The sequence below is a fragment of the Biomphalaria glabrata genome, chromosome 7, assembly GCF_947242115.1.
Source record: "Biomphalaria glabrata chromosome 7, xgBioGlab47.1, whole genome shotgun sequence".
In the NCBI taxonomy this organism is placed as follows: Eukaryota; Metazoa; Mollusca; class Gastropoda; family Planorbidae; genus Biomphalaria; species Biomphalaria glabrata.
Genome location: NC_074717.1, coordinates 20,634,294 through 20,661,919, shown reverse-complemented (window position 1 = coordinate 20,661,919; position 27,626 = coordinate 20,634,294). Strand labels below are relative to the sequence as shown.

General features: G+C 36.0%; 1 protein-coding gene and 2 long non-coding RNA genes across 6 annotated transcripts in view; 1 reads left to right on the top strand and 2 right to left on the bottom strand.

Annotated features, from left to right (window-relative positions):
- The window catches only part of LOC129927219 (uncharacterized), a 28,205-nt gene extending 1,327 nt beyond the window's left edge, over positions 1 to 26,878 (bottom strand). Inside the window, exons 1-3 of one of the 3 annotated variants that reach the window (XR_008778833.1) lie at positions 26,725 to 26,878; positions 25,848 to 25,930; positions 5,047 to 5,243 (exon numbers count right to left, since the gene is read on the bottom strand). This is a non-coding gene — a long non-coding RNA (uncharacterized LOC129927219). Of the gene's footprint in view, positions 1 to 5,046; positions 5,244 to 22,975; positions 25,681 to 25,847; positions 26,271 to 26,724 lie in introns of those variants that run through there. The other 2 variants (XR_008778831.1, XR_008778832.1) reach the window with 2 other exon arrangements.
- LOC106070692 (glycoprotein 3-alpha-L-fucosyltransferase A-like) lies at positions 1,673 to 21,780 on the top strand. Of its 2 annotated transcripts, XM_056034838.1 has the most exons (7): positions 1,674 to 2,079; positions 2,160 to 2,263; positions 3,430 to 3,651; positions 4,435 to 4,601; positions 5,843 to 6,053; positions 19,763 to 20,005; positions 21,499 to 21,780. In XM_056034838.1, the coding sequence occupies exons 3-7, from the start codon at positions 3,479 to 3,481 to the stop codon at positions 21,641 to 21,643; spliced, it is 939 nt and encodes a 312-aa protein (XP_055890813.1). In that variant the 5' UTR covers positions 1,674 to 2,079; positions 2,160 to 2,263; positions 3,430 to 3,478; the 3' UTR covers positions 21,644 to 21,780. The 2 variants fall into 2 exon arrangements, with proteins under 2 accessions (XP_055890812.1, XP_055890813.1); XM_056034837.1 differs by having other exon boundaries at positions 1,673 to 2,263.
- On the bottom strand, positions 8,421 to 18,938 carry LOC129927218 (uncharacterized). Its single transcript, XR_008778830.1, has 2 exons — positions 16,715 to 18,938; positions 8,421 to 8,913 (listed from the first exon to the last, which is right to left on the bottom strand). It is a non-coding gene; the product is annotated as an uncharacterized LOC129927218 (long non-coding RNA).
- Positions 26,879 to 27,626: the final 748 nt, after the last annotated feature.

The following is a 27,626-nucleotide window of genomic DNA, read 5'->3' as shown; positions in this document are numbered from 1 at the left end:
TGGGCGGGATAATTTTGAATTATAAATCAAACATCATAAGCATCACATTTTTCAGGACACTTACTAGTATTGTTTGATATGAAGAATTATATATTGTCCAGCCTGTCCAAAGTTTTATTATCATGTCCGTTTGTTTGTGGCCTTACAGTTTGATCATCCACCTTTAGACCTGTTCTTCTGAAAGTATCTACATTTCACGTACTGTTTTCCTTGCGATGTCGATGAAATAGTTATTTCAACAGTAGGCTAGATACATTTGAACCATCATTTTAATTCCGACATTTCGATTTTCCCTTTCAGTCAATTTGTAAGCTATAAGAAAGTGTTTACTGATTCTTTCAATTGTGTCTGGTCTTCCATTTTAATTTTATAGCTTTTATTGTCGATACACCAGATAAAAAATTTCTTCTTTCAGTTTTTGTTTTTCTATACAAAATTAATGTCAAATATGCACAAAACACTAACCAATAATTCTGTCTCTTTATAATAACGAATTATATATTCACATAATACAGTCGACTAAGTCTGCACTATTTTTGTTTACAAAAACACTAACAATACAATGCATTTATATACCGTTATTATTAATATTAAATATTTATATTTATAATCACCAGTGAACCATCTGGGCGCATCCGTTGTCTTCGGAGACAGAATCACTCAAAAATATTTTACGTTTAACTAACAGCCATTTCAAATAAAGTGAAAATCTTTTTAAAATTGACCACTCAATTACTACTTACGGGGCGGGGCGTTCGTCGACTAAACAGTAAATCATGTTATGTGGTAAGTACGTAACGATAAAAAGTGTGTACTGATCTATTTCTGTAAGCGTCATACAAAAGAAACACATTAGAAACAGCCCGTGAACATTCAAGCCAGAAACGTGTTGCCGCCAATAGAAATCCCAGGAGAATCCATCGCGTGCGCTTCTCTATTTTTGTTGGTTTTGTTACGAAAAAATTGTTTAATAATATACTCATAGTGTTGTGTTTTGTTTTCAAAGGAGAATGGAATCATTAAAATGTATAGAAAATGTTAAAATTTTAAAGTAATCATTTTTTTTATTTTATTTAACTAAAAATTTAAAAGACAAGGTAACCTTGGAAAAATGTTTTAGTTGTCCCCTAAATTTAGCCGCCTGGAGCAATGCATACATTGCACAATAGGTAGCGGCCAGGGGCGTAGCTAGGAATTTTCCATTGTTTGAGGGCCCGGGGACATGACTTCTTTGGGGCCCCTGAATTTTGCGCAATATTTAATTTTAAATGTAAAAAAACACTCATTTGAGGCCCCTCTCAAGTGCGGGATTTTCAAAATTTCCCCCTTCCTCCCCCCACCCTATCTACCCCACTGGTAGCGGCCGCCCTGGCGCTGGTGCAATCGAACCTCTGACCATAGCATTTGACATTTTGAAAAGTATTGTTTAAAAAAATGAAACAAAAACCAACAAAACAAGAAATCAAAAATATTGATTTCACTTCGTTAGGGTTCTGCTTGAACTTTATTATTAGTGCCTGGCTCACGGACTCAGAAGTGAGCGTGATTAAAAAATTTATATCCGTGATAGAAGTCGTTAAATATAGCGTCCATATTTTAACACATCATAAACGTCAAAGTGAATGGTCGTTAAAGTTTAGGCCGAGTTGTTCGATCCGCCATTGAAAACTTTGTTATCACTATACATCTAGACCGAACGAAAGCGAGGCGACAGGTCTCTGGTCTAGCCTGACAAGATGAATAAGAATACTATTCAGCCGGACGAGTCGGCGGAGCGAGATGACCGGACGTGTTGAACTGACGAGCTGACTTCACGTGTTGAACTGGCGAGCTGATCTCACGTGTTGAACTGACGAGCTGACCGGACGTGTTGAACTGACGAGCTGACCGGACGTGTTGAACTGACGAGCTGACCGGACGAGTTTCAGGACGAATTGAGTGACAGAGTTTATCGGACCAGTTGACGGGACAAGTTGACCGGACGTGTTCATCGGCCGAGTTAACAGAACAAGTGGACCGGACAAATCAGTGGACGAGTTACCGGCGATTTAACCGGACGAGTTGACAGGACAAGTGGAGGTAGCTCTCGTAAAATGATATTTAATAAAGTGCGTATCAAGAGACTCCATTTTTGTCTGGTCTACCTTGTAACATTACAGGTGATAGTTCTCGTTGGCCAAAGGTGGAGTTTAAGATCCCAGGATAAACGTGTGCACAACAGGACTACAGCGTATCAAAAGAATGAATCTGACGGACTTTTAAGGTAAATAATTGTCATTACAAAACCGATATCATCATAGAAACCATATTCGAAGCAAATCGCTTTTTGCTTACTTACTTAGACTTGGGTCCTCCTGCGCCGATTGGCACACAGGGCGGCAGGTTCACTCCTCGGAGATCGGTCATAGCCTCTTTTCAGCTGGTTCCGACGGATTTTGGGTCTTCTAGAAAGGTGAGACAAAGAGTTATACTTGAACGGATTTGTTTCTCTTCGGTAAGACATGATCCTCATCAGTAGTTAGTGTACATCTCAGATAAGAGTTGTTTTCTTTTTTTTTTTTGGCCCCCGGGTGGAGGGTTATGAGATACAGGATATTGCCGAACCCGTCTCCCGTCACTGGTACTAGAGAGAACATATTTGATCGTTAAGCAGTTTGATTCCTGAAGTAGATGTCTCAAGACGATACACTAATAACAATAGGATTTGATTTTAATAATTTCACTAAATCAGACTTAACATGAAACTAACTGATCCAGTTGATTTATTTCTCTTCTAAACCATTCGCTTCTCCAATAGACAAGAAGGAACAAGAAAAATCAATTTGAAAGATCTTTTTTGTATTATTAACTCCTTTGACTATTTTTTTAGTTCTATCGGAAAATTACTATTGTTTCTCGAAATGTAAACATGTTTATTATTTATACAATTAAAACTCTTTGACCTTGACACTTATGTTACCTAACACTATGTATTATTTTATAGTTTCTAATTGTGAAATCTATTTAATAGTGCTCTACTCAGAGGTGGCCTAATGGGGTGGTGAGTGGGGCAGCTGCTCAAGCCCTGCTCTTTAGAGTTACCCCGCGATAAAGAGAATCGTTTGTCGTCTTCAGCCCATCGTACAAATATTCGTGTCCTTGATATGACACTCGCCCAGGGCCCTCGGGCACGGCCGCCTCTGCCTTTGCGCTATATAATTCCTTTCATATTGCAGAAAGACGCGAGCGAATGAAGCTACGAAAATACTGCGCGCGCTTGCGCGTGTGTGTGTGTGTGTGTGCACACGCGCGCTGGATGGGGAGATAATACTTTTTTTTGTGTTGTCTCCAAATTCAGAGTTGCTGCTCTTTGGCTGTGATACTATATAGTTTAAGCTAAATCTATAACAATCTATTCAATCACTAATTGGACTACTACTTTGTCAACAGTGCCCAGGTCAGTTCATTCAATTTGAAGTTCACACCCTATAGGAAGATCATGAAGATAATGGACTACAACCCTAGACCAGGCAACCATTTCCGCTTTAACTTCCAGGGATGCGAGTACGACCGCTGCGCCCAGACGTCCGACCCATCAGAGGCAAACCTTCTCATGATAAACGGCGCTTTGTTAAAAAATGTCAGTGTGCCCAAACGACCCACCGGCCAAATGTAAACCAGTAGATAAGAAAATACGAAAACACGTTTTGTTTCAATGTTGTAATCTATATAGTGTCTTTCTGCTTATTCTAACAAGGCCCGAGAATGCAACATGTATTTAATTCTAGATTTATAGTGAATAGATATTTTTTTTACATTAGTGAAACTTTTGTACTAGATTTATTATTAGCAATTTACCTTGGCCCAAATTTAATAGTAACCATTACCTTTGACAGATTTAACACTATTAACCTTGACCCATGTATAATTCAAAATTAACGGTTGCTCATATTAGGTGAGGGGGTATGAGGGAGAAGACCTCCATGCTGCCTTTATGTGCTCAGCAAACACAGGTCACTTTGAGTCGGGCCTTGAACTCGTGCCTCTATTGTAGGTGGACGAGTGGTTTTTCGCCTCTCAGCCCAACATCCCAAAAGTAGGTGACACATACAGAATCCTAATTTCCTACGGAAATAGGAGAAATGCTCTATGATTGTCGTATGTTTTGATAGCAATTGAAATTAAGCTTACTAATAAATAAGTAAAAGTGTTCTTTTACCAATCGGTTTTTTTTATATTGATTCTTGTTTTGTCAGTTACAAGAAATACTTATGCAAAATATCAACTTGATCCGAAATTGGGTGTGTGAGAAATAACGTGTACAAACTTTTTACCGGACAGACAGGTAGAGTGAGTTGATATAAGCTTCGTAAAACAATATTCAAACAAAGAGAAGATAACTGCTTAGTGTGTGTAAAAATCCTCCCCAATAACAATTTGTTTCCCTCTGGACAGATGGCTAATGTACACAAGAGAACCCCTTACCGACAAAAGATTTCTGGAACTGAAGCGGCCGTCTCTCCGTGGTCAGTTCAACTGGACTAGGACCTACTTCAATGACTCAACATTTGTTTCCTTTTATGGTGGATTGCGAGCTCGTGTTCCTCCCGATAAGAATTATGGTAAAAACTTTCACTTTGAAATTATTTTGTAAAATATAAACCATTAGCAATTGACTAAGCCTATATTAACACGTGGATACTGATATGACAAAATTTGAAGGAGCGTCTGTAAGTAATAAGACAAGAGGAGCTCAAGAAAAGAGCATCTAGATTTTTACTTTGTTGTTATTCTTTTAGGACGTCTTAATTGAATGTCCCCTTAAAATCTTCTTAATATGTGTCCAGATCTTGCGCTATGCATTCAACAAAGCAATATCTCTTTCGTCTAAAAGGACATTGTCACTGGTGTGGTACATCAGTTTCAAGTTTGTGGAACTTTCTATGACAAAGGTGAATTTCAATAGAGACAGACGCAACACGTAGATATTTAGATGAATGAAACAGTCAGTAAAACGGGACTGTCCTCAAACCAAGACCAATATGTATAGTGGGCCTCAATACTGACCTGTGACGTTGCAAACTGTGGGCAGTGGAGACTAATGTGCAGCTCTTATATATAACTTTCGAGATATGCGGTTTCTTCATGTATCTAACTCATACGTCATAATTCTGGACTGTTGTCTCGATAATCCCGGGTTCAAAACCTGCGCGCCACCATTTCCCGCCGTCCTGGGGGAGGGGATTGGTTAGTTATCTTCAATTCTGAAAGATAATACGAAACATCTAAAACAATTAAAACAAACAAAACAAACAAATATGTTGCTTTTCTAAATAAACACATTAGTTTTGACTGTCTCTTCGGAATATGGAGGCATGGGGGCTTGGCTTCCGAACTGAGGGTTCGAATCCTGGTTAAGACTGAGATTTTTTTATTTGGAATCTTTGGGCGCCTGAGTCTACCCAGCTCTAATGGCTACTTGACATTAGTTGGGGAAAAGTAAAAGCGTTGGTCGTTGTGCTGGACACATGACACCCTCGTTAACAGATGACCTTTACATCATCTACCCAATAGATTACAAGATCTGAAAGGGTAACTCTACTTTTACTTTTAAATATACATTCCAATGAACTATTACGCAATAGACGCTCAACTTGTATTTGTAAATAAATATATGCTATTACCTTTAAGCGAAGACTTATTGAATATATTGACTACATAGGTTTTTAAAGTGCTTGCCCTTGTCAGAACGTCGGAAGTCACTAGATAACTAGATATATATTGGTTCCATATAATGAGCATTGCGGAAGTCATGTGATGCCCGTGGGATATTTACGTAACACCCCCATTTCTTTCTCCACAGACAAAATTTACCAAAACAAACAATTTGACGTGGCCTGGTTTGTCAGCCATTGTAACACCAGCTCCAGACGAGAAGACTTTGTCCGGAGGATGGCCAGCAAGGTCAATGTTCACATCTTTGGGAAGTGCGGTAACTACAGCTGCGGGGCCAAAGGCTACGACATGGGAGGCAGCAAGGACGCATGTCTCAACATGCTATCACGTGACTACAAGTTAGTAAGTTCTTCGAGTATCGACGCATTCAAATACTATGTTGTAATCACAATTTAGCAAGTTATTTTGAGTATCGATGCCTTCTTATGCTATCCCGTGAGTAATCGCTTTAAGTAGTGATGACCTCGCATCTTGATCATTATTGGCTAAGACTTTAAATACACTCTGTAATATGCCTTATCTGGGTCTGTAGAGTTTGTGATGATCAGAACATTGATTGAGTGTTTCTGTACGAGTAGTATTACTCTTATTAACAGATTTACAGATCAAGACATATATATGGCTTCCTTCAGTCGCGAAGCGACTATGGATCATCTCACGGAAATGGAAATGGGCATTAGCTTGGTCGGAACGATGTCGCCACGCAGCTGATGTATCCAAAGGAACGGCAGTGCCGATACAGTTTGGGGTCCCATCGGCGTCGAAGGTTCTGCCAGGCGCGAGCACGTTGCCCTGCCTCATCGTGGCGCTCGCGTGGAAACGGCCATTAGAGGAAGTGGCTAGGCTAAATGGGTAACAACACAGGACTCCCGTGGGGATGCCCACGGGTAGACGAGAGTCCACTCATTGCACAGTTAGCTTGGTACATTGAAGGAAAATGGCAGAAGATCCCGGTGTATTCTCGGCCTTCGGCCGTGTCTAGCCCACGCGTTGGGGGCCAAACGCATCGGTCAACAGCAATGCTTTACATAGGCATTGTCTAGGGTCTCTCCCAAACAGAACTGTGTGTTCACACAGTTTTTTTTTACTGTTTGGCGTCCAAGCAGGTTTTTTTCAAACTTTGGGCTCGAAGAGCCTTCGACTCAGCCCTTAGACATCAACAAGGTTCTGCCAGGGCGCGAGCACGCTACTCTGCCTCATCGTGGCGCTGGTGTGGAAACGACCATTAGAGGAAGTGGTTAGGCTAAATGGGTAGCAACACAAGACTCCCGTGGGGATGCCCACGGGTAGAAGAGAGTCTACCCATTGCACGGGCGGGGTTGCGAAAAAGTCCCCACAAACCTGTCACACATCCATGCGCTGTTCCTCAAAGGGACCGTTACATAAATGGCGGGTCCCGCACAGTTAGCTTGGTACAACGAAGGAAAATGGCGGAGGCTCCCGGTGTCCTCGGCCTTCGGCCATGTGCAGCCAAGCATGCGTCGGGGGCCAAAGGCATTGGAAACAGCAATGCTTTACATAGGCATTGTCTAGGGTCTCTCCCAAACAGAACTGTGTTCACACAGTTTTTTTTTTTTTTTTTACTGTTTGGCGTCCAAACAGGTTTTTTTTCAAACTTAGGGCTCGAAGAGCCTTCGGCTCAGCCCTTGGACATCAACAAGGTTCTGCCAGGGTGTAGCAAACTGCCTTAGGGTCGTCAAGACATATACAATAAAGTAAATCAACGGGTGTAGATCAAATATGAATGTTAATGTTAATTCAGAACAGGAACAGTCTAGCCTCAGTCACTATAACAAAGATGTTGCTCCTATGAAAGCCTAGCCTCAACTGTCTGTTTATCTATATCTAAGCTACAGTCTCGCTTTTAATTAATGTCTTCACAATTGCGCGTTCACTGGCAGTGGCAGTCACCTAGAGTGCGTCTTTACAGCTCTTATATCTGATTACTATATATTCAGTAATTTTAGTTTTAATGTCTCCAAATATCTTGTGACTAAAAGTCAGTAAATACTTCTTACAATATTACGTGAATTGCGTTTTATAAATGGATAAATTGTTATAGTGTTAATAGAACTAGCAAAAAGTTCATTTTCTTTTATCAATTTACAAAATAAATCTTTGCTTGCTCAGCTGTTTATATTACAAGATAATTATTTGATTAATTATGTCAAAGTTGCCACCCTACAAATGACTGAGCAGCGAGACCAAAGATCAATCATGTCTTCTTCTGCTGCCTAGTGCAAATTGTTCGGGGACACAAGAAGCAAAAAATAAAATTACACACAAAAAAAAAAAGAAAGTAGACAACAAACGTTAAAAACTGTAGTATGAGCATTCAAGGTATAACCGCAAGGGACGAACATCCTGTGCTTTTGTTTAGCACCGAAAGAATGTCTTTGTTTTGGAAAATGAACAAGCAAAATATTTTAAAAAATCATTAAAAAAAAAACAAAGCTTATCTAAGTAAAGAACTCCGCACTTACAACTATATCTCTAAAGAAAGTAGAAGTTGTTTCCCTTTTTCGAGACTAAACAAATTATTAATTATTGTGATGTTGCTAGTTCAGGCTGTCTTGAAGTCAACCAATTACTCTGCAGTCGTTTGGGTGTAATTGTTCGGGTGTATTACGTGCAGTTGAACAACAAGTCAAACAAGAACTGGCACATCGATTATAACTAGTGAAGAGATGTAGTCAACACTGATGAACACTTGTACATGGGTTTATTATGATAAAAGGCCACAGTAGAAGTCTCTGTCACTAAACACGTCGTTACCCTGGAATGTTCTATCGCTAACTGATTTTTCGGTCTCTAACCCAACATATCCCAAACGTCACTAGTCCCGTTCAATATGCGTCTACTATGGTGCGTCGCTAAATAACTAAAATAACTAACCTATATAAATAAGGTGTCTAACAGATTCCTCCCCCCCTTGAAAAAAAAATATGTCAATATTTTTCCACTACTGTCAAGTCTTACAAGGGCATTTTCAATTTAAGGGGAAGACCACAAACATAAAATCTTGATCTCTTCATCTTGACATCTTCATCTTGACAGTTCCTCATATTCATGTCAATGTTCATAACAGTTCATAACATTCCAAAATCATCTTCTTTGGTACACAATTCATCATGGAGAAAAATGTGGCATCTTATGGGTATGTCCTACACATCTCAAATGTTCTTTACTGGTAGTAATCTGATAAAATACAATATTTCAAAAAAAAAAACAATTATAAACTTTATTTACACATTCAATAAATTTTTTCTTACCACCCTTTTATGTGCTTTTGTCCATTTTTCTTTTATACTCACCCTTTTCCATAGAACTAACTTTCGTCAATGATATATGAAATGATTCACACAAAAAAAAAAAAAAATATCCATACTTACTTTTAAATGCTTAACATCAAATTTACTTATCTCCCTTTTCCATAACATATAAATGGTGTCAATATATTAATATATATTACATACTCAATATAATCATAGTTTATTTACAAAATTATTTCACTTCAATGTCATTCTAGACAATAAATCAGCTACAATATTCACAGATCCACTAATAGCTTTCACTTCAAATTTATATTCCTGTAGTGCTAAGAACCATCTATAAACACGACTGTTTTTCATGCTCTTTTGCTGTATATACTGAATAGGTTTATGATCAGTTAATAATATAAATTTCCTTCCTATTAGATAGCTCTCTAGCTTAGTAATTACCCATATTACAGCTAAGGCTTCTCTTTCAATGACACTATATTTTTTTTCTGCCTCTGACAATTTTCTGCTTACATATAATATAGGATGTAAGTTATCATAGTTCTGCATTAAACAACCACCAATAGCATTACCAGATGCATCAGTTGTGACATAAAATATTTTGTCTTTATCAGGTAGTCTTAATATTAGTTCATGACTAAAAACATCTTTAATTCTGTCAATAGCTTTCACACATTCCTCATTACAAACTACTTTTTGAGGTTTTCCTTTTTTAAGTAAGTCATTTAATGGATTCACTATTTCTGCTAAGTTCTTTATAAACTTTCTGTAATAATTTACTATTCCCAATATACTTTTAATTTGTCTTTTTGTTGTAGGTATTTCAATATTAAGTACTTTCTTTATGTTATCTTCAATAGGGCTAATCATGTTGTTATTTACTTTATGTCCTAAGAAAATTATTTCCTCCAATCCTATTTCTACTTTTTCTGCTTGAATTGTAAGTCCACTTTCTTTTATTATTTTGAACACTTCTTTTACATCTACCAAATGTTCCTCCCAACTATTATTAAAAATACATATGTCATCCAAATAGCAAATAACATTTTCTTTGTTTCCAATTATCATGTTCATCATTCTATTAAATGTGGCAGGTGCATTTACTAATCCAAAACTCATATAATTCCATTGAAAAATACCATATGGTGTTACAAATGCTGTGTAAGGTTTTGCATTTTCTGTTAAAGGTATTTGCCAATAACCTTTAGTTAAATCTAATTTAGTAAAAAATTTTGCTCCATTTAATTTATGTAAAATATCCTCTATATTTGGCATTGGATATGGGTCAAATTCTGTGATGTTGTTAAGTTTCCTATAATCAATACATAACCTTATATCTCCATTCTTCTTTTTGGCTATCACAATTGGTGAAGCATAAGGAGATGTTGATGGCTCAATTATACCTGATTCTAGTAAATTGTCTATTTCTTTCTTTACTTTGTCTTGTAAATGTAGCGGTATTCTATATGGCTTAAGCTTGATAGGTTTTGTGTCTGTTACTTTAATGTCATGTTTAATAATATTAGTTTTTCCTGGTATACTGGAAAAAATTTCTTTGTATTCCTGTATTATTTTAGTTATATCTTTTGACTTTTCCTTAGTTAAATTATTAAGATTAATCTTTTGCCAAGTTTGATTCTCTTTTGTTTCTATTACAGGTATTTCCTTAATATCATTTTCATTATGATTTTCATTTGTTATTATCATCAAGCATTCTTCTCTTTCTGAAAAGTTATTTTCTATTTCCTCCTGAATGTTTTGTATCAACTCATCTTCTCTATCATGATACAGTTTCAAATTATTTATGTGATATGTTTTAATTTTCCCATTTATTTCAATTTGATAATTCACATCATTAATTTGTTTTATCACCTTAAATGGACCTTTCCATTGTTTACCAATTTTATTTTTCAGGTCATTTATTAATATTAATACATTGTTTCCTACTTCTAGTGTTTTCAATTGTCTTTTCTTATTTAGATTCTCATGAGCACTTTGTTTGTACTTCTTATTGTTGTTATATGCTTGAGTCCATATTTCTTTCAATTCTGTTGTGATTGTTGTTTCACTGTCATTATTTAATTTATTCTCATTGCCTATTAGATTTTCTTTAAAAACATCTAATTCATCTCTGGGTTTTCCTCCATGTATTATTTCATATGGTGAAAATTGTGTTGCTTCATGGATGTTGTTTCTATGAGCAAATAGTACATAGTTAATGTAATGATCCCACTTGTTCTGATTATTCTGAATTATCTTTGTTAGTGATCTTTTTAATGAACCACCATATCGTTCACATAAACCGTTACTCTCCGGGTGGTAAACCGAAGAGTATATGTGCTGTATATTGTATTGTTTAGTCCATTTCTTAAATTGTTCTGACTTAAACTGAGATCCCTGATCACTCAATATAATTTTAGGTATACCATGTCTTGTAATTACTTTTTGAGTTATGGCATTAATGATATTCTCTGCACTTGTATTTGATAATGGGATTGCCTCTGGATATCTACTAAACATGTCTATTACTGTTAAAATGTATTTGTTATTATTTTCAGTTTGAATTAAAGGACCTATTAAATCAATAGATACTTTCTGAAATGGTTTTGTAGGTTCATCCATTTCTTGAATGGGTGCTTTATTCACTAGGCTTTTGTTAGATCTCTTTTGACATATGTCACATGAGTTTATGTATTTGTTTATTGTTGCTTTCATTTTGGGCCAAAATACTTGTTTTGACAAATTCCTATAACATTTCTTTACTCCCCTATGTGCTGCTAAATTATTATCATGTGTCATGATTAAAACATCTTTCCAATATTTCTGTGGTAAGACAAGTTGTTTTATTTTCTTGTTATCATTACTTGTTTGTCTAAACAATATTTTATTCTCTATACAAAATTTCTCCATTGGATTATTATTGTTTTTATCTGATATTCTTGAATAAATTTTCCCAATAATATTGTCATTCATTTGTTCTAATGCAAATGTGGGTGTTGTTTCTTTTTCACTTTGAAATATTTGTGTTTCAAGACTATTTTGTGTTTCATTTTCTATCTCTCTTTCCTTAACATCTGTATTTTCTATTTGTATTACATTACTGGTTTCTTTTTCTTCATCCTTACTTATTATATTTATTGTATTTTCCTGTTTCTCATCTTTTTTATCCATTGATCTTGTTATTACCATACTTGTTATATTTTGTGTTTCTATGTTTTCATGATTTTGTCTTATGTTTTTGTATTTGTTTTGCCAGTCTTCTAATTCTTTTCTTGAACATTCTTTAACTCCTTTTATGTTTCCTACTAACATATCATATCTCATTTCTGGTATTGCAATGCCATCACAATAACCAGTGAAAAATGGGGTTTCAATATATACCCTTATAGCTTTAAATTCCCTTACGGTGCCATCTGCTAATTCTACTTTCTTAGTAAACCCTTTATACCAATGAGGTTTGACAAATTTAGTTTTTACTGCTAAAGTGTTACAGCCTGAATCCCTGATTAATTCCACCGGAATTCTATCTACAAACCCTGGGTACACTGCAAAATTGTTCCTATTTCCTTCCATGAAATATACCCTATCTGTACCTTTATTTTTGTATTCCCTACTGTAACTCCTATTTCTATAATTTCCCCTGTCATTCCTATCTCTACTCCTATATCTACTGTTATTTTGTTCATTGTATCTATTTCTACTTCCAGACCTGCTATTCCCTCTTCTACAGTTAGCTGCTATATGACCTTTTCCTTGACATTTAAAACAGGTTATTTCATTATATTTTCTATTTCCACTATTTGATCTGTTTCTATTTCTACTTCTATCAACATTTTCTTTGGTGTATCCTATTAAATCTACTTTGCTCTTATCTCTATCAGAAAATGGTTTATTTGGATAGGCATTTTTGTATACTCTCATTATTTCTGTTATTTCATCTATAGTTTTTGGGTTTCTTTCTTTAATAAAAGATTGTAACTGAGGATCACATTTATTTACAAAGTTGTCCACTAGAATAAAATTTTTTAATCCTTCATAAGAGTTATTCACTTTTTCTAATTTTACCCACTTATTGAAAAAATCCTTTTCCATATTAATGGTAGTTTGGGGTTCTATTTCTAATGATGGTATATTGTCAAAATATTTCTTTCTAAAAGTTGTAGCATTATGACCATATGCATTCAATAATTCTCTTTTTAAAACTTGATAGCTATCATCAATATGATGGTCATGATTTTGACATATTGTTAGAGCTTGACCATGAACAAAGTCTATCAGTATTTCAGACCATTCCTCTTCAGGCATATTAAATGTAGACATTTTTGCCTCATATCTTTTCAGAAAATCACCAATGTCATCCTTCTGTTCATCAAAACTTTGTATCTTTCTCTTTAGCCATGTTTGTGAATTATGGTTGTCTCTTTGTGTGGTATAATTATTTGAGTTATTTCCTTGTTCAGTTTGAGCTCTGGCTTGTGCTGCATCCAATCTCATCTTCTCCATTTTAGCTTCATGTTCTCTAATTTTTTCTCTTTCTTTGTCTTGCCTTTCTATCTCTTCTTTCTGTCTTTGACGTTCCGTTTCTTCCCTCACAACTTGCTGTACATAAGCTGCTAAGTCCTTTCCTTTTAACTCCATGGCCTTTCCATCCTGCATAGCTGTTTCCTTAACCTCCTTAAGGTCCACATATGATGATGTAGCCATTGTATGTTATTTTATATATATTTGTACTTAGCCTATATTAGTTATGGCTATACTTTAAACTTATTTTATTTTTAAGTTTTTTCAAACTTTTATATAAGTTTTAAATGTTATGTCTCTATCTATAGATTTAGTAAATGTGTAAATCTAGTCTGAGTTATTGTGGTTATATTCAAATCTGTATATTAGATCTAGTATCACACAAATTAAAATCTAGTATATTATAGTATGTATAATAATACAATTTAGATCTATAGTTATCAAGAGCACTATGACTTTTAGATCTAGTATGAATAACTATGATCAATTTTAAAATTTGATGTGACTGAAATGTCTAGAGTACTCAGTAGACTCTAAGACTGTCTAGAGTAGATAAGATAGATCTAGATCCAGAACTTATGGTTCTATTTAACCATGCGAAATAAATATGTGTATACAGTGAGTGTCAAATATATCTTCAACAAGATATATAGAGTAACTTACATCTATCGAACACCTTCGTTTTAAGGTACTTATCGAACACCCCATTGTATTTTTTAAAATTCTCCTTTATTTCGATGATTATAAAGAAACTAGTCCATTCTTATTGTGCATCGTCCATTTCTTGATAGTTAAGTTATAATTAGTTTCATTTTCACCCGAGGATCATTTTTTTACTTATATTCAAAGTGCATTGGTAATATTGGTATAAAAATTTCACATTTTTTGACCTCTTGGGAAGAGTGGAGTGAGTCTCGGGTTAAGGGTATTTTTTAATGCTTATGACGCTTCAGCTCAAAAAAACTATATAATACGCTTCTAATTAGGCTGAGAAATATTTACAACTATTTATTTGAAAGTGTCCTTTGTTACCTAAACATGAAAATTGAGGTTTAAAAAGGGGGTGTTCGATAATAGCAGTTTTTATATAAGCAATCTTAGCTTCGTAAGATATCGAACGCCATTTTAATGTTAAAAATAAACATCAAAGGGATATAACCCAAAGAAGACAAAATATTTAAATTATATATTTTTTAATTGTTATTTTTTAAAATAATGTAATGCAAAGTACAGATATAAATAAATCATATGTTACAATTTGTATCAGCTATTTGTGGTTTACCGTAAATGTGCTATATTTTTTTAAGTAAATAGATTTACATCGATATGCACTAATTGTACCCATTTTAAAAGCTTGATTTTATGACACATATATTATATATTATAGCTTGATGCCAATGGCATCTATAACCAACCATGGGAAGAAATAGAGTGTATTCAGTTGTGGAATGTATTCAGTTGTTGTTTCTTTTTCAGATGCCCCATTCTATTAACTTCTGAATTTGCCCGATTCTATTAACTTCTGAATTATGTGTTATAAATACCAATACCTAGCGCATGTACTTGATGTGAAGAGATATTAATAAAACGAAAGGGCAAAGGGGGAGGTATAGAATGCAGATATGGTATTTTGAAATAAAAATGTCTTGGGCAGGTAAAAAAAAAAGGTCGGGGGGTGGGGGAGAGAAACAGTCAAGACACTGTATCCAGAGATCATCAATAATTGATCGACCATTAGAATGTGACGTCAGCCTCAAATACATAGAGTCAGTTGTGCTCCTCGATCTAGACGTGTGGCGCCGAGTCTATAAAATATTTGCCATAAAGTATGATAAAGCTCATAATGCGCTACAAAGACACTCCTTTGAAACATCACAAATACACAAAATAATAACAATAACGCATTTAACCACTCTCCTATTCTGCCTACACCTCCTATTACCCGCGCTTCCACTCTCCAACATTCACACTTTTTCAGTGCAAAGTAACAACGTAAATTTCAAGACTCAATCCAAACGCAGCCACCAGACTAACACACAACAAAAAAAAAAATGGTCAGTGACAGCCCAACACACAGGTGTAAACCAGGCCATCAACACAGCCCCAAAACATTGTTCAAGTTGTAGTAAGAACAATGTTGAGGGGAAAGGGGGAGGAGCCATCAGTCGAGAACCTACGGTCAAGCCGCTAATTAGGTCACAAACACTAGGCATGATAGATACGTAGTATATATAGATATGTTGTTTGTGCGTGTGTGTGACAAATACTAAGCGTGCTCTAAAATACGTTTTTTTTTTTTTTTGGTTAACCAGGTGGTTTAGGGAGGGCGGATTTATCTACATCTATAGGTAACACAGCTTGCAAGCTACCATAGCTTTTCAGCACCCCGCCCAGATCGAAAAATATCTAGCACTGACTTTTGGGCTGTTACATACACTGAGCGTGCTAGATCGGCGGCTAGTTACGTAGGGCCGCGTACCGTATGTTTCGTTTTTAGGTCAACCAATTAAACTGTTGTGTCCTGCAATGACTTGGGGAGGGCGCGATTATCTATTGGCTACCAAATTTAAAGCTTATTAGGCTCTCCCTCAAATAAATAATATCTGGATTTAATTTATTAATGGCCTTATGTCTCAAAATAGCTTAGACCTAAATAAGTACTACGGTAATGCGTTACTGGGCTTAGCACCGTCAGTTTCTAAGCAGAGCTGATCAGTGATAGATTCCTTCGATGTGGACCATTTGAAAATGACTAAAAATCTGTCTTTCTTGACATGGCGTAAAAAGAAAATGATATAAATAAAAAAAAATATAGATTATAACACTTTTGAAACACCATACTTTTCACAAAATTTTAAGATTATAACACTTTTAAAACACCATACTTCTCGTGTGTTCGATAAGTTCCTAATATGTTCGATAAGATAAGATAAAGCTAAAAAAGTGTTCGATAATTTAAGCTTTTGAAATCATCAACCTGACCCATTTTAACATCAAATATAAGTTTAACTATGAGTAGTAATAGAATAAAACATAACTACTTTTTAAGAAAAGTGGATGAGGAGTTCACAGATACAATCAGTTTTTTTCTAGGTCTAATTTTTACGGAGATACACAAATTCAAACATAAAAAATGTCGGCGAATGAGCTTAACTTGTTCGATAAACGTAAGTTACTGTATATCTAGAATGTACTACCTTCTTTCAATTAATAATATTTCAAATTAGAGTCTAGATGATTTAATTGTACCAAAGAGATGTACAACAATTTGCAGATCTAAATTTAGCCAGACGACAGTGTTTGACTACATAGCCAGTTTCGGCATTATTCTCATGGCAAAATCATAATTGATTTTAACCGCTCAAACTAAAATTATTTTAGTCTGATTCACAGTAAAAGAATCCTACCCGCACTTTCTATCATTAAGTGAAAAAAAAATACAGATCTAATTAAATTAATAAAAATAAATAATTTAAAATAATATAAACAAATGAAATAATTAAAATGAGACTATCGCTATGGGTTGGGATATGACAATATGGCACACAATGATAACGTCACGAAGTAACCAGGCAACAACGGATATGACGTTTACACAAACAAAACAAATTACAACCCTAAACGTATAATATAGCTTTTCATCTAAATTATGTCTTTACCCCGAACGGGTTTAAGGCTTCAGCACCACCTGAATTTACTCAGGCTAACATACCAAATTTAGACAAAATCTATTTCTAAGGGCAATCTAAACATATACTAATAAGAAAAATGGCACTTAGCTTTTGATAAGAAAGATCCCTTTGTTCGGACTCCCGAATATGCTAGATCACAACAAATTCCACTGCCTCTCTTCCAGTTCTGACTCTGTTCTCCGGTGCTACCAGTATCCCACGTAATGCCACAGATGTCCTGATATGCCACAGCAAAATGTTTCAGTTCCTTCGGCGACTGTTGATGACCGTATGTGTAGTTCCGACGACTTTGTGTACACAGTTACTGACGAATAGGTTAACGGTTCTTCTGGCGACGACTTGACTTGTGTAGACGACTACTGACAAATAACAGTCTCTTGACGGCAACTTGATCTGGACGACTGACGAATAACGAATTTCTTGACGATGACTTGATCTGGGCTGACGAATAACGGCTTTCTTGACGATGACTTGATCTGGGCTGACGAATAACGGTTTTCTAAAATAGTTCACTGCTTCTGCTGCTACTCTGGTAGTACGACGAAGTTTGCTGTTGTACTCTGCTTCACTAGACCAAACTGTCCAATGTAGACTACGTGAAACCAAGGTCACCTCCGACGACGTTCCGTTAGACGATTAACGGTTTTCAACGAAATTAAGTGGATGTAGCTGTTTCCACAACAATATCAGCACGTCTAGATATCGTCTAGACCAACGAATACTAGATAAATCAATGTTCAGTAATGATACATACAACTTTACTAACCTTCCAAAGGTTAAACACAGTGACCGTTATAAACGTGGCAAGCAACCGGTTCAATGAGCAAACTGCTCCACAAGAATCTCTCCAAGGGTAAGACGACAGAGCGATTTCGATTTAGTTAGCTACCAAACTTGTAGTACTCACAATACTTCTGACAGCGGGCAAACTGTCCTTCTCGAAACTGACGAGGTAAAACTTGATACTCAATGTGGATTCTATGACGAAGAAAAAATATGTCCAACAGGTTCACTAACGATCTCTCACCCGTTATGAATGAACGGTTTCTCTGGTTGTAGGTCGATTCAGCATATGAAGATCAGGCTTTGATACTATACTGGTTAAGTAGACCAGACGTTACGATGATTACGGTCCTGACGAAGGTCACCCTGAGTTAACGGCTCGTTGAACGTACGATCAAGAACATGTAGATCTAGAACAAAGTCACTCTGCGCTGATGTTGTGTTCAGCCGTACTCAAATGAAATCTTATATCTTCGAGTGCACGACCCTCACCTGAGTAAACGTTTTGCTTCGAGGTCCGGTACGATGTTCGGCTTCGAGGTTCGGTTAATCCGGGCTTCGGGCGTCGGGGGTCGCCACTGTGATGTTGCTAGTTCAGGCTGTCTTGAAGTCAACCAATTACTCTGCAGTCGTTTGGGTGTAATTGTTCGGGTGTATTACGTGCAGTTGAACAACAAGTCAAACAAGAACTGGCACATCGATTATAACTAGTGAAGAGATGTAGTCAACACTGATGAACACTTGTACATGGGTTTATTATGATAAAAGGCCACAGTAGAAGTCTCTGTCACTAAACACGTCGTTACCCTGGAATGTTCTATCGCTAACTGATTTTTCGGTCTCTAACCCAACATATCCCAAACGTCACTAGTCCCGTTCAATATGCGTCTACTATGGTGCGTCGCTAAATAACTAAAATAACTAACCTATATAAATAAGGTGTCTAACATTATCAATAATTAATCAACTCATTGGCTTTTTCTTAATTGATTTATATTTTATTTTGGAACCATAATAAAAGTTTCAATTTGATACGATAATGGCGGTGAAAGAAATATCTTGAACAATTATTGAAGAGGACAAAACCCAACATATTTAGCCATATATATATATATATATATATATATATATATATATATATATATATATATATATATATATATATATATATGTGTGTGTGTGTGTGTGTGTGTGTGTGTGTGTGTGTGTGTGTGTGTGTGTGTGTGTGTGTGTGTGTGTGTGTGTGTGTGTGTGTGTGTGTGTGTGTGTGTGTGTGTGTGTGTGTGTGTGTGTGTGTGTGTGTGTGTGTGTGTGTGTGTGTGTGTGTGTGTGTGTGTGTGTGTGTGTGAATACAGAATGATCAATTAATTTTAAACAAAATAATTGATTGACAATAATTATTTGACTAATTAGTTAATTTTTAAATTGATTCATATCTTGTCTTTGCCAATGAATAATCGTGCAAAGTCTTTACTGGATCCGAGAATGGGTATGGGAGAAATAAACTGTTCAATCTTTTTACCAGACAGACAGAGTGAGTTGAGTTTGTAAAAGCATTCGGTCAACAAACATGTTTAAGGCACAGAGAAACAACGAGCATTCAATTTCCGAAAAAAAAAACACTTCATGGGAAACTGCAGCACCTTGTTCTGAGAGCCATAGCCTATTTGTTATTTTGATGGTTTTCATCTAAACCTTTAAATATTTGTTCTTCTATTTGTTTTCATCTAAACCTTTAAATATTTGTTCTTCTATTTGTTTTCATCTTAGATTCTACTTGTCTTTTGAAAACTCCTTCTGCCGTGAATATCTTTCTGAGAAATTCTTCAACCTGTTTCCTGACACTGACGTTATTCCTGTTGTCAGGGGCGGAGCTAATTACACAAAGATGCTGCCTAGCGGTTTTTACATCAACTCCAAAGACTTTCGAAGCCCGGAGCATCTTGGGAATTATCTTCACGAGCTGGCGCGCGACAGAGACAAATACTTGACTATGTTGAAGACGAAAACTAGGTTAGTCCTCACGCTAAATTCAGGTGGAAATAGTGTCACTCACACTTTAAGTGACCTAACACTTTAAGATAAATACAAGCGTAAATAGAGCTCTTTTTCTGTCACGTTTAGATCGAAGAAACTAGAAAAAGCTATTTTGAAAAAAAAACACTTCTTCTTTCACCAACGCCAAATGATTACTGAAAGAACTCTTCTGACATATTACATTTATTTTTCTTGCCAAAAGATTTAGAAATCACATTTTCGATAATAGGTTATTCAGTTTGTTTTCAAGTGAAAAACAACCCCTAAGTATTCTTTTAAAATGTACTGGTCGACCCACGGCGTAGCATACGCCGTTATTTTGCAGGGCCTACCTTAAGCCAATGCAACCTATACGACCGCAGTGGGCCCCGCACTTTCAAAGAACACGCGCAAATTCTAGGTGTAAATTATTAAATTAAACCATTTTATAACTTATAACAGAATTCCCGCAGCCTCCTGATTTACCAGGAGCTCCTTGAAATCTCCTGAAATTGCAAAATATACGAAAAAGTCCTCGAAATCTCAGGAAATTATTAAAATCTTTTGAAAACTCAAAAAAAAATCTCTTGAAATATATAGACAATAAATTGTCATTTTGGGTGTCATTCAATACGGAAAACGCCAATCCTACGCACGATGAAAAAAAAATGGCATTATGCAATACCCGTAATTGTGGAATCTGGTAAAAAAAGCTTCTCGAGCCTCAAACTATTGAAGAATTACTTGAGGTCAACAATTCTCGAATATAGATAAAAACATTTGGTAATTCTTGCTATTGAGCGTGATCTATGTAGAAAACAGAATTTTTATGATATACTGTATGGCTTCGCTACACGCAAGGCTCGTAAAGTAATTCAGTAATTCTGTAGGTAGTAAAGAATGAATAAAATGCAAAGACGAATTTATTTTCTAATACAAATTTTTAATTTTCACCTATTATCCGTATCCCTACCCAAACTTGGCCCCGCCAAATCCGTTTCGCATAGGGCCTCACAACGGTTGAGTCCGGCCCTGCTATTTAGTGACGGGTGAATACAGAGTAGATTACATGTTCTCCTCCCCCCCCCCCCCCACCCCTCTTGTTTCGCCGCTAAAACTACGTGGGGTAGAAATAGAAAAGAGTCTTGGTCACAACGGTTAAGTCCGGCCCTGCTATTTTGTGACGGGTGAATACTACTTGTTCTCCCCCCCCCCCTCTTTTTCTTTCGTAGGGTAACTCTAGACCGACTTTTAGAAATAAAAGAGCGAATTGTTTCACTTAATAAAGAGACTGGCTTTTTATTTACTTTTTTTTCTAGTTATCTAATTTTTTGTCTGATTTTTTTTTCATTTGTTGAAATGATAATGTTAAATCATTGCAACAATTAGATAACTAGAGGCTATGTTCAGTACGCACACGCTTCAAGTATCACAAGCAGAATTGTTTTGACTATATGATTATTTATAACACATGTCTCTTTAACGTCTAGGTATGAAAAGTACCAACCAAACGACAACTTGTCATGTACTCTGTGTAAAGCAGTCCACACACAAACTCCACAACATAGTTATGAAGATGTCTACACCTGGTTAACTCGACCTGACAACTGTTGGCCTCCAGACGATCTGGGATAGTTTGGATCGTTTCTTGAACTTCGCTTTTTTTTTAAGGCGTCATTATTTTGTGCATGAAGTTTGTCTGGTTGTTTGTCGTATGAGTCTGAATTATTAGGTTTTAGAGTCATTCACAAGATTGCCTTATTTCTTGTTCATATATTTGTTGGTTGTTTTTTTTTTCGGTCTTACTTCTGATCAGGTCTTGGTGGCCGAGTGGTAAAACGCTTGGTTTCCGAACTAAGATGTTTCGAGTTGGAATCCTGGTGAGGACTGCCATTTGAACTTTGGGATATATCGGACGCCCTTGAGTCCACCTAACTCAAATGGGTAACTGACCTACTTTAGGAAAGTAAAGGTGGTTGGTCGTTGTGCTGGCCACATGTCATCCTTGTTAACCAGTCGGCCATAGAAACAGGATGAGTCCCCAGAGAAATGTCTGAAGACGATACCATTACTTTGCTTACTTGCTTTACTTATTACCGATTATTGTAGGCTAGTGAAAATAACTATTGGAACAAAACATGTTTGTTTGTTATTCATCATCAAAGAGAATCCTACATTCCTAATGTTACTTCAACTGCTCTGTAGACTGTTCTGTCTTTTAAAAAAAAAACATTATTTTTAATGTAACATTCAAAACCTAAACTAGTTTCTAGATCTAGAAATAATTCAAAACAAAGTGAGAGTTATCCCACCTTCAGTCAGGGTGTTCCAAGGTTATTTGTCGTCACCGAGAAGTGCATAGAAATCCAATGGGCCTCATTCACCAATCGTAAACAAACAACATTTAGTCACGTGATCTTATGGAGAAAACAACGAAACAAACTGTCACGTGACAACCCTCATGAATTAAACATTAGATCGCAAGTTATATAGAAGAGATAGAGCACCACGTGGCTAAATGTTGTTTGTTTACGATTGGTGAATGAGGTCCATTCATAAAGCGCTGGTTCTGTTAGTGTGTGTGTGTGTGAGTCTGTGTTAATGTTGCTCGTGTTTGAGTCTACGTTGTTATTGTTATAGTAGTAACGCTGAGGTAACAATTTCCATTTGTTTGGACCAATCAAATTATCTTATCTTGCCTTATCTTATCTTGCCTTATCTTATCTTGCCTTATCTTATCTTGCCTTATCTTATGTGTTTGCACCAGAACAATACATCCTCTCATCATTTCAACAATTATAAAAGTAAAGACAAAGGTTAGCTCCCTTTTAAATCAGTTGACTATCGCTACTCTTAAAGAAACACACAAACACAAACAAGTATTCATTTAATGTACAAGCAACAGAATTTACAATGAATACTTGTAAAAAACAATGAATTTTAGATGATATATGTATGAAGCGTAAACCTAAAAATAAACACAAAAAAATCAAAACATTCCATACTTTTGTTTTCTCTATACAATGTAAAGAGTACATAATTACATTTCTATAAAGCGTCATTGTTATCGATGAAGAAATCTCAATTCATCGAGATAGGAAGACACTTAAACAATCATCAAACATTTTACGTATAAACAGGAGATAATAAACAAAAGACAACCAGACTACAAAAAGAGAACATTTCATGACAAAATATCAGTCATACATTACTGAAAAGGCGGACTAAAGAATAAAAGTTTAGGAATGTCAAAAGAAGAAAAAAAAAAAAGCTTATCTAAGGGGAAGAACTCCGCAGTTACAACCACATATCTCAATAATGTAGAGGTTATTTCTTTTTTTATTAAACAATAATTATTTAACTACAAATAATTAATTAACAAATTATTTTCTTATTGATTCATGTATTGTCTTCACCAATGAATATTGTGCAAATTTCAAGTTTATCCGATAATGGGTGTGGGAAAAATCAGACAGACTGACAGAGCTTTAAAAAAAATAGTATGATATAACGCTTAGTCGTTTACTTTGGGAGACGTGAACTAAGGTCTCAATGTTTTGACGTCAACATGACTTTCAGACTTTCAGGTTGTAATTTTAGAAGTTTTACTTCGTGATAGAGTAAGTTCCCACGGGCAATAACTCACTGTTTGAGGACAGACATCTTTTTGAAACAAAAGTTTCTCTAGCGACCTCCTCAAAGTTTTGACAGAATACTATTGAAAGCCTGCAAGGTACTAAATGTTATATCTCTAGTGGGCTGACAGGTTATATCTCTAGTGGGCTAAAAGGTTATATCTCTAGTGGGCTGAAAGGGTTATACGAACGAAAAAGGAACGTTTTCTTTTCATTACCTCCCCCATGACAATAACAGTGTAAGGAAGAATTTTTTTTACAATTTAGATTCTCTCTCTTACCATTCTTGACACTTTGATCTTAATTCTAAAAGATGTGTCGGCACTTAAGTCTGTGTTAGTCAGAACGTAAGCAAACATTTCCTTCAAATGTATTGTAAGATAAAAAGAAGTTTGAATAGATCCTTATTATATCTGTCAGTCAATGTGAATGTTATTAGCAAGTGCTTCTCACCATTTTATTTGCGACTCTCCCTGTAGGATAAGGAAAGGTACATTCACAAGCCTCTCTAAACCAGCTGGGAAGGGGGTCTGAGGGTACATTCGCAAGCATTACTAATCCAGCTTGGGGATCTGAGGGTACATTCGCAAGCCTAAGACTAGGACAGCTAGGGGGTCTGAAGATGAATGTCCTGCATTCTCAGCCAGGTGTTAGACTTCCTTGTGGTGCGTGAAACACAGATAATTTTTAAATCGTAATAAAAGGAGCACAGATCAAATTTTTAAAAAAGGTGAAGACAAATTTGCATAAAGATACTTCAAACATTCAAGGCACACGTATCACAGGTAAGTCTGTACCAGACTTAATCGTCTTTGGATGTCGTCCAGCTCAGGGGCCTGAATTTAATGCTCTTAGTTTTAGTTCAGAAAAAAAGACGCCAACAGAATGAAGGGCGCACGGTAAATGCATTTTGAGAACAAAACTTCAAACACATTCAATATGAAGAAAGACAGGTAGAATTGTGTCGGCGCTTATTTTTAACTTAGTTTGTTTCTCATAGGTTGCGAGGCGTGGCCCTCAGCTAATCAAATCATATGCTGGCCTCAGGAGATCAATGGTTATACGTGTCATGTTATACACCATGTTCACCATGTCATAGGCGAAGCTTAGCATATTAATTGATGGGGTGATCGACTCAATCAATGGGCTCATCGAATCGAGAGCCGGGGCGACCCAGTCGAGTGCCGGCCTGACGTGGTCAAACAGAGGCGTTATCAAGTCATAAACTGGGCTCAAAGTGTCTAGCATTACACTAGCAAAGCGAAACACAGGCTTGAAGAAATCGAAAACTGGCACCAAGAGCCTTAACGCTGGCCTTATAAAATCAAGAAATGGGTTGACAAGCCCAAACACCGGACTTACAAATTCAACAATGGGGCTTACAATCTCCAGCATTGGGTTTATTAAATCAAGCATTAATTCCATTTCAATAATATTTCAATATTATGATTCTCGAAATTAGCTGTAGGGGTGAAATAAGTGAATCAAAGCCGACATGAATGTATAAGTCAACCAGTGAGCTGGTGAAATCATTCTACTTCAGTTACAGAGTTCACAATTTCACTTTAATAGCATACGTCTGTTAAGGATGTGTTCGACTTGCTTAGACAAGAAAGAAAAGCAGCTTTCATTTGCAATCATTAAGTTGATGAAGTCTATTCATTTATACCTTCAAAATGTGTCAGATTCTGTTGAATTGGATAAAGACACAAATTGTGTGATAGAATGTTGACTTTGGTTTCTGTGTAGTCATTCAACTCAATGGAAGTTACTGTGTAAGCCAATTACACTTGGAATCAAAGTGTTCCAGGTAGTGACAACAACCAGAGAGGTGTGTCCAAACTTTCCAGTGGAACGAGCGTCTGCGGCTTCAGTAAAACACTAGGAGCAGAAGTTTCCAGGAGGCGGATAGGGCAGGATAGGACCCGCAGGCCGTAGATTTGGCGTCACTGGACAACATTGACGTTTTGTCCTACTTCTCAGTTGCAATATGAATGATAGTTTCTTCTCAGTTATTTTGGATAAAAGTCGCGGACGCTGTAATGTGAAGATAAATTCTATTAAACATTAAATGTGCATACAAACAAACATTATTTTTTTAGGTAACTTTGGACGATGAATACGCGTCTGATGAAGGACGAATGATGGTTTTTCATTAAAATAAGTTAGCTAATCAGCAATGTAACTTTCATTTATGAACTTACAGTGCACTAAGCCAGAAGACAGACACGGGTAAGGCCTAAAAAACGATTGGATGGCTTCAAGGAGTGTGACCTGCAACAGAAGACTGTGAGGCATTTTAATACGTTATAATTAATCAGTCATTTGGTTAAGTCTAAAGTCAAATCTAACTCAAGTCTAACTCAAGTCTAAAGTAAAGTCTAAAGTAAATTCTAAAGACATGTCTAGAGTCAAGTCTAAAGTCAAGTCTAAAGTCAAGTCTAAAGTCAAGTCTAAAGCCAAGTCTAAAGTCAAGTCTAAAGTCAAGTCTTACTTAAGTTTAATGTCAAGTCTAATGTCGTCTAATGTCAAGTGTAAAGTCAAGTCTTACTCAAGTCTATTTTCAAGTCTAACTCAAGTCTATTTTCAAGTCTAACTCAAGTCTAATGTCGTCTAATGTCAAGTCTAATGTCGTCTAATGTCAAGTCTAATGTCGTCTAATGTCGTCTAATGTCAAGTCTATTGTCTAATTCAAGTCTAACAAGTCGAACTCAAGTCTAATGTCAACTTTAATGTCAAGTCTAACTCAAGACTAATTTCAAGTCTAACTCAAGACTAATTTCAAGTCTAACTCAAGTCTAAAGTCAAGTCTAAAGTCAAGTCTAAAGTCAAGTCTAAAGTCAAGTCTAAAGTCAAGTCTAAAGTCAAGTCTAAAGTCAAGTCTAACAAGTCGAACTCAAGTCAAAAGTCAAGTCTAATTCATGTCTAACAAGTCAAACTCAAGTCTAAAGTCAAATCTAAAGTCAAGTCTAAAGTCAAGTCTAAAGTCAAATCTAAAGTCAAAAAAAATAAATCAAAACATTTTAAAAAAACATTTTTCTAAAGTCTATCTTGACCTTATGTCTCCATCTAAACACTTACATCAGTTTCTTTCTGTAAAACACAAACAATGAACTGTAGCATTAAGCCAAAACTAGAGGCGCATCGATCTATTCCAAGCACATTTTAGTATTTCCTGTTTCTTTCCATCTTTCATCGCAATGTGCGCACAAGTTCTACTCGCAATAATTACATTTATTTTTTTTTTAGTGTGTTTCAAAAGCTACGCTGAGGTCAAGGTAAACTTTTTATAATCAGAACTGTTACTGTACTCCTTCTTCCCTAGTGCTATTAGAGCATGGAATGGGTTGACTGAGCCCGAGACTTGGCAGATGCATGACGCGTATGACGTAATCATCTTCTTTTCTAAATTAACGTCAGTATTTTATACAATAAGTAGTTTATACGTACATGGGGTGGGGGACTGCGGGGCAACAACTATTTGCCCATTTGTTTAGGTCCCTTTAGAGCAAGAAGAGCAAGGAGTACAATATTGAAGTGGTGATGTTGGAGTCATCTAGGAATACAATATTGAAGGGGTGATGTTTGAGTCATCTAGGAATACAATATTGAAGTGGTGATGTTGGAGTCATCTAGGAATACAATATTGGTGATGTTGGAGTCATCTAGGAATAAAATTTATATTTGTAAAAAAAATTGTGTTATCAATTAAATCTATATTCGCCAAGTATCTTTATTAATAGATACTAGTGACAAGCCAGGTGCCTCAATAGTCATATAATACACATAGGTCGACAGAAGGACGCAGCATTCAAAATATTTCATTTCAATCATAGCTTATCAAGACTTGCATTATTCTGTACAAGGCTCCCAAATATATGCAATTAATCAAGGAAACTAAACTGATTGATACATTTTCCTGTAGATAATTACAATATGGAATGTTATCATTGTGCGATGTTAACCAATCCCATAATTATAAA